This window comes from Erinaceus europaeus, chromosome 2 (assembly GCF_950295315.1).
Source record: "Erinaceus europaeus chromosome 2, mEriEur2.1, whole genome shotgun sequence".
In the NCBI taxonomy this organism is placed as follows: domain Eukaryota; kingdom Metazoa; phylum Chordata; class Mammalia; order Eulipotyphla; family Erinaceidae; genus Erinaceus; species Erinaceus europaeus.
This window is the reverse complement of record NC_080163.1, coordinates 46,293,910-46,301,568: the sequence shown is the minus strand read 5'-3', so window position 1 is coordinate 46,301,568 and position 7,659 is coordinate 46,293,910. Positions and strand designations below refer to the sequence as shown.

General features: G+C 44.0%; 1 protein-coding gene across 1 annotated transcript; it reads right to left on the bottom strand.

Annotated features, from left to right (window-relative positions):
* Positions 1–1,332: 1,332 nt before the first annotated feature.
* On the bottom strand, positions 1,333–5,447 carry LOC103108611 (protocadherin beta-15-like). The gene is given in 3 exon segments (XM_060179717.1): positions 1,333–2,819; positions 2,821–3,764; positions 3,767–5,447. Coding segments are annotated over 3 exon segments (1,566 nt in total). The 5' UTR covers positions 4,152–5,447; the 3' UTR covers positions 1,333–2,582.
* Positions 5,448–7,659: the final 2,212 nt, after the last annotated feature.

Here is a 7,659-nt window from a genome sequence, read left to right as displayed (position 1 = left end):
TTTTTTTTTTGTCTCAATGGTTATCACTGGGACTCCGTGTGTGCACTATAAATCCATTACCCCTGGTGGCCATTTTATTGGATAAAAGAGAAATTTAAAGAGAAGGACATAGAGACAGAAAAAGAGAGACACCCATAGACCTGCTTCACTGTCTGTGAGGTGTCCTCCCTGCAGGTGCAGAGCCAGAGGCTTGAACCCAGATCCTGTGCCTGTCCTTGCACTTAATATTATGTGCACTTCACTGGGTGTGCCACTGCCTGGCCCCCAGGCTTAGAATTTTGAATAAGTTGCCTCTTATTTAATAGCTCTTCCACCAAACTATTAATTTCCTTTCACATTGTACTACAACCCACAAGTATAAGCCAGGATGTATCTCCAACCTTTTCCCTGTCATTTCCAAAGATTAAAAAAAAAAAAAATCAAGTATATTACTTTAAGTCCTTTTTATTTCCTCTGCAGGACACAATTATTATTATTGTCACTGTTTAGCAGGGATTAACTTTCTTCTAATTCCCAATAATAAAATGGAAGAGGATTCACTTCCCTCCAGTTTACAATAACAAAGATTCACCTTTCTCCAGTTTCCAAAATATTTTCTTCATTTTTTATGGAATCCTCTTCAGTAGTGATTTAACCATCTTATATTTCTACTAATAACCTCTTTGGGTATTGAACTAGACCTTTTATAAAGTATTTATAAAGTATATATTATAAAGCATATTACAATATTTTCTCTACCATGTTAGTTCTTTCTTTGAGTGTTCACTAGAAAGTTGCTAATATCCATATTTTTACTAATAGTCTACACAAAATAAGCTTGACTTCCAGTATATGGCTACTGCCAGTTACTTGTTATAGATGTGCTCAACTTTCATATAGCAAAATCAGTTATCATTTAAGGTTCATCAACAGAAATACCAGGAGACAGAGATTAAGAGATACAAATCGAAAGGAAATTAATAGTTAGATTATGGGCACTAGTTTAGCAAGACCAAAAATCTGTGAAACACTTATAAAAGGCAAGCTTGAGACTTGGTATACAAACTAAATGTGCTGCTCACAGGTAGAAATTTTCCTTCACCTTAGAGAAGATTAGCTGTACCTAAAACAAACAGATAAACAACAACAACAAAAAAACCTTCTGGGGGGCTGGGTAGTGAGGCACCCAGTGAAGCCCACATAATAGTATGCCCAGGGACCTGTGTAAAGTCCCTCCTCCCTTCTGCTCCCCACTTGCAAGGAACGCTTCACAAGTGGTGAAGCAGTTGGGCAAGCTGTGTGTCTTTCCCTCTCCCTATCTCATCTCATTCTCTCCTCTGGTCTATCAAATAAAATGTGGGGGAGGGAGTCGGGCTGTAGCGCAGCAGGTTAAGCGCAGGTGGCGCAAAGCACAAGGACCAGCATAAGGATCCTGGTTCGAACCCTGGCTCCCCACCTGCAGGGGAGTCGCTTCACAGGCGGTGAAGCAGGTCTGCAGGTGTCTATCTTTCTCTCCCCCTCTCTGTCTTCCCCTCCTCTCTCCGTTTCTCTCTGTCCTATCCAACAATGACGACAACAATAATAATAACTACAACAATAAAACAACAAGGGCAACAAAAGGGAATAAATAAATAAAATAAAATATTTTAAAAAAAATAAATAAAAAATAAAATGTGGGGGAAAAAAGGCCATCAGGAGCAGTGGATTTGTAGCGCTGGCACCTAGCCCCAACTATAACCATGGAGACAATTTTTTAAAAAGTGGTCTGGGAGGTGACACAGTGGTTAAGGTACTAGACTCTCAAGCATGAGGTCCTGAGTTCGATCCCCAGCAGCACATGTACCAGAGTGATGGCTGGTTCTTTCTCTTCTATCTTTCTCATGAATAAATAAAGAAAATTATATATAAAAAAACCTTGGTGTATTGCACCAAAATAAGACACTGGATGGGGGTGGTTTATGATGGACCTGGAACATGATGGCAGAGAAGGACCTAGTGGGGGTTGAACTGTTATGTGGAAAACTGAGAAATGTGAACAGGGCATAAGGGTCATGCAAAGACTTTTTCCTGAGGCTCCGAGGTTTCAGGTTCATGGTGAATTCACCTTCTTTACCCTATCTTGGATCGAGCTCAACGATATCATATTGAGATAAGTAAGAAGCAAAAGGATGAATATGGGATGATCTCACTCATAAGCAGAAACTGAAAAACATAATCAGAAGAGAAAACACTAAGCAGAACTTGGACTGGAGTTGGTGTACTGCACCAAAGTAAAAGACACTGGGGTGTGTGGGGCGGTAGGGTTCGGGTTCTGGAACATAATGGCAAGGGAAGGCCTAGTGGGGGTTGTATTGTTCTGTGGAAATGTTATGCATGTACAGACTATTGTGTTTTGCTGTCAACTGTAAACGACTAATCCCCCAATAAAGAAATAAACAGCTGGTAAATAATTATAAGACAATGAGTCCAACAAAACCATGTTACATCATTAAGAAAAATGAATACCAAGAAGTATCACTAAATACTAAAATTGAGATGAAAAGCGACAGTGAAGGGGACAAAAAATGATGTACATACTAGGCGAGTTTCAGATATCTAAACTATTAACGAAGGTTTGAACTTCTCTCTGCCTTTCTCCCAAAATCTTGGTTTAGAATATTGGGCAAAACAGGTTTCAAGAATTTTAATTCATTGCTTCCAGAGTCCCCCGCGAGACACACCTCATACTGGTAGCTGTGCGACAGGGTCCCCCCGCCGCCCGCGTCCAGCAGGTGTCCCGGAAAGTGTCCCTCGGGCCCCGCCAGAGCCCCCGCCGCCACCGCCTCAGCTCCGCCCCCCGGCCCGCCGGCACAGGCGCGCGGCCACGAAGGCCAGCAGCGAGCACAGGAAGAGCGATGACACGGCGGCCAAGGCCACCACCAGGTAGACGGTCAGGCGCTCGGGCCGCGCTCCGGCGGCGGCGGCACCCGCGGCGGCGGCGGCGGCGTCGGGCGCGGCGGGCAGCGGCAGGTAGGGCTGCGAGAAGCCATCGACCAGCAGCACGTGCAGCGTGACACTGGCCGACAGCGGCGGGTCGCCATTGTCCCGCACCAGCACCACCAGCCGGTGTCGCGGCGCGTCGCGCTCGCTCAGCGCCCGAGCCGTGCGCACCTCGCCGCTGTGCGCCCACACGCCGAACAGCCCGGGCTCCGTGGCCTTGAGCAGCTGGAACGACAGCCAGGCGTTCTGGCCCGCGTCGCCGTCCACCGCCACCACCTTGCTCACCAAGTAGCCCGCGCCGGCCGCGCGCGGCAGCAGCTCGGTGCAGGGCGCGGAGCCGTTCTGCAGCGGGTGCAGCACGAAGGGCGCGTTGTCGTTGGCGTCCAGCACCAGCACGCGCACCCGCGCCTGGCTGCTCAGCGCCGGCGACCCGCGGTCCGTGGCGCCCACCAGGAACTCGAAGGCCTGCAGCGCCTCGAAGTCCAGGGCGCGCAGCGCGAACAGCTGCCCGCTGTCGGCGTCGATGGACACCAGCGCGCCCGAGGCCGGCTGCTGCGGGTGGCCGGACGAGGCCGAGGCCGAGGGCGATGGCGAGGCCGGAGCCGAGGGCGATGGCAGCAGCGAGTAGCTGAGCTGCGCGTTGGCGCCCTCGTCCGCGTCCCAGGCGCGCACGCTGCCCAGCGCCAGCCCGGGGCTGTTGTTCTCGCGCACGCGCAGGGTGTAGGCGCGCTGGCTGAAGGCGGGGGCGTTGTCGTTCACGTCGGACACGCGCACAGTCACCTGGTGCTGGCTCTGCAGCCGCGGCTGCCCAGGTCGCTCATCGGGATCACGATGGTGTACTCAGCTCTCTCTTCTCGGTCCAGCGGTCCATTTGTGACTAGAGTGTAGAAATTCTGTTCAGATGGTTTTAAGAGGAAGGGGAGATCATCAGGGATGGAACAAGTCATCTTTCCGTTTTTCCCGGAGTCCCGGTCTCGAATTCTAAACAAGGCCACTTCAGTTTCAGGCGAATTTTCAGAAATGTAGCTACTTAGTGATGTCATAGTTATTTCTGGAGAATTATCATTAACATCCACCACCTCAATGGAAACAGAACATTTTCCTGAAAGACTGCCACCATCAGACGCAGCTATATCCAGTTCATATGAAGATGTTCTCAAAATCCAGATTTTTAAGTAGTCGTACTTCTCCATATAGCCTGTTTATCTCAAAAGTCGTGCTTATGTTTGGAGAACTATAAAAAAGGGAGTATGATATTTATCCATTTGTTCTGATGTCTAAATCTCTGGCAGATACCTTGACAACTAGAGAGCCCACAGGGCTGTTTTCTGGGATCTGCACCTTGTAGAGCGTCTGTGCAAACTCGGGGGTGTTATCATTGACATCCAAGACCAAGATGTGTACCTGAGTGGTACCAGACCGAGGTGGAGAACCTCCATCCAGTGCTGTGAGGGTTAATCTAAACTCCTCCTGCTCCTTCAGATCCAGCTCTCCGTCCAAAACCAACTCTGGGTATTTTCTGCCATCCCCCCCCCCCCCCGATTTTGAATGAAAACATGGAAATTCGAGTTGGAACTGATACTGTAGTTCTGGATATTGTTGTTGCCCACGTCCTTATCTTGGGCTTTATTCAGAGAAAACACAGTTCCAGGAGGGCTTGTCTCTGGGATTTTCAGTGTTGTTTCCCTTTCAGGAAATTCGGGAGAATGATCATTTATGTCTTTTATCAGTAACTCTGCTCGAAATACTTCTAAAGGTTTTTTTAGTAACACTTGGAAATGCAGTATGCATGGGTCAGTGGAGCCACATATCTCCTCTCGGTCCAGTTTTTCATTTACTATCAACTTTCGGTCTGCAGATTAAACTGCAAGCAGGGGTCCTGATCCTCAGAGATCACCTGGGCTCTCCTTGTGGTTAACTCTCCTATTCCCAGTCCCAGGTCCTTGGCTAGGTTAACCACAACTGAGCCTCTCTCGGTTTCCTCCAGCACAGAATAGCGACGGGATTCCCCACCTGCCAGAGCCCCTCCCAGCAAGAGATAATGAATCAGGTCTTGCCTTTGTTGAGGAAAGCACTCCCCCCCCCCCCCCCCCCCCCGTCTCCATCTTGATCTCTGCAAATGGCTTGACTTTGCAGATCTGGCTCCAGCTCCACAGTAGAAGCGATGGAATTGAGATAGTGAGGATCTCTCACTTGGTAACCTGGCTAGAAATGCCGCTGAGAAACATGCACTGGAGACTTACTGGTCGTAAACTCAGTTTGCAGGCTTTTCTCTTTCAGCTAGAGATACCAGGTAGAATGCTTAGCAGGCTTTTTTTAATGCCTTAGCCTGCATCGCCACCAAGCGGTTTCTTCAAAAAAAACCTGCAACTATTGTCTTTTCTTAACATAGATAGCATTAGTTGGCTCTCAGAAGTTTGAAAATAGTTTAGGGAAGAATTATGTAAGCAGAAAACATACAATGTTATTTTTTCATTCATTTAAATTAATTTAAATTTAAATGTCATTAATATCTATTTACTAGTTCTGAAATTCTTCAATAAACAACGTAGACATGTTCATTCTGTAATCTGGATGAAATGCCTTTAGTACTGAGAAGTGAAAGAAAACTTACCAGCGATTAGTCATCTTGTACAAAGAATGACATATGCCCATGTAATTCCTTTAAAAATTTCAACAAAAACAATGAATTGTCTAGATTTTATTTCAAATTCTAAGCCTTAATTTCAGAATTGTGGTTCCCACAATCCGGGAAACTCCTGTATTATGACATTCTTTCTATATAAGATTAGAGTTATAATTAAGAGAAAATTTCAAACTCAGGGAAAATTCAAAAGCCAGCACTTCCTATATCTTCTACCTTTTCTTTCTCATAAATATTAATTTCCATCTGACATAGCATACATGTACATATCAATAGTTTCCCTAGTGTCATCATTGAATTTTGTTCTTATTTTTATAATTTTTTTATTATTTATTGAGCATAAAAGTAACTAAACTGTCCCTAAGACTTTAATGAGAACTATGTTGGTTATCCTTGGGTTGGGTGTCATAGAACTTGGATGGTGGATGGAACAATACAACTGTAATTTTATAAACTTGTAAGGTATTATCCAGTCACTAATAAAATTAAAACAAACAAAAACAAAAATTACTTAATATGAAAAAGAGACTGTAAAGGAAAAAGAGAGAAAAATAATGAACACACAACAGAGCATGGCTCAGCTTTGTGGCATATAAGCTCTAACAGGCTGAGCTTTGTGAGAGCTCTATCCTCCTTTGTTCACTTCTACATCCCAGCTTTTAGAATAGTCCCTAATATATAATAGGTAGCCAACAGATATTTGTTGAATAGATCAATGGTTAAGTCACAACTCATTTTAAAAGTCTAAAAAAAAAAAGTCTAGCAGATAGTTCTTCTTCCTAAGGTAAAGAACCTTTTATACTGGGATCCTAGCTGATTATGTAACATAGGTAAACAATATAATGTATTCACACTATATTCACAAGTAGATATTTTATGTTATCTTTTGAATATTACACTTTTTAAAATGTTTTATTTATTGCATGAGGAAGATAGCATACTGGTTATGCAAAGAGCCTCTTATGCCTCAGGCTCCAAAGTCCCAGGTTCAATCCTAACACCACCATAAGCCAAGCAGTGCTATGTGTGTGTGTGTGTGTGTGTGTATATATATATATATATATATATATATATATATATATATATATATATATGACAGATAGATAGATAGATACCAAAGCACTGCTCGGCGTTTAAACTGAGATCTCTGAGCCTCAGGCACAAGTCTTTTGCATAGTTGTTATTCTATCACCCAACCCTGAATAGTACTTTCTTGCGTATTAATTTAACATAATAGAGTGAACAATATGCTTTTACTACACACTTTTTATTATCGGTGGCATTGCATATGGAGGCTATTATATAATGGCATTCAGAAACTTTCTTATAAAGTGGAAAATAATTTCTGTTAAACATGCAAATACCATACAATTTAGAAATATCTATCAGTTTCTCTAAATTACATTTTGGAAAAAAAAAAAAGGAGTCGGGTGGTAGCGCAGCAGGTTAAGCACATGTGGCGTGAAGCACAAGGACCTGCATAAGGATCCCGGTTCGAGCCCAGGCTCCCTGCAGGGGAATCGCTTCAAAAACAGTGAAGCAGGTCTGCAGGTGTCTTTCTCTCCCCTTCTCTGTCTTCCTCTTCTCTCTCCATTTCTCTCTGTCCTATCCAACAACAATGACATCAATAACAATAACTACAACAGTAAAAAAAAACAAGGGCAACAAAAGGGAAAATAAAAAAATTAAAAAAAAAATAAAACCATGTGAACCATCTGCTTGTGACCCAACAGGTAGCACAGTAGGTAAAGTACTAAACTTTTATGCTTGAGAAAGTTCTCAAGTTCAATCCCAGGCACTGCATGTGTTGGAGTGATGTTCTGAGTGGTAGTTCTCTGTCTCTGTCCCACTCCTTTTTTCTGATAGATCTTTTAATAAAAACCCACATGCTTGTCCCTTACAGGGCACAGAGTAATATTCCAGACTTCTGATTCAAATAATATGAGAACAATTTAATATCTCAAATCAGCAATAAGATCTTTTGTGTGCAAGAATATCTAGTTTTAAGGGAGTCAGGTGGTAGCACAGCAGGTTAAGCCCACGTGGTGCAAAGCGCA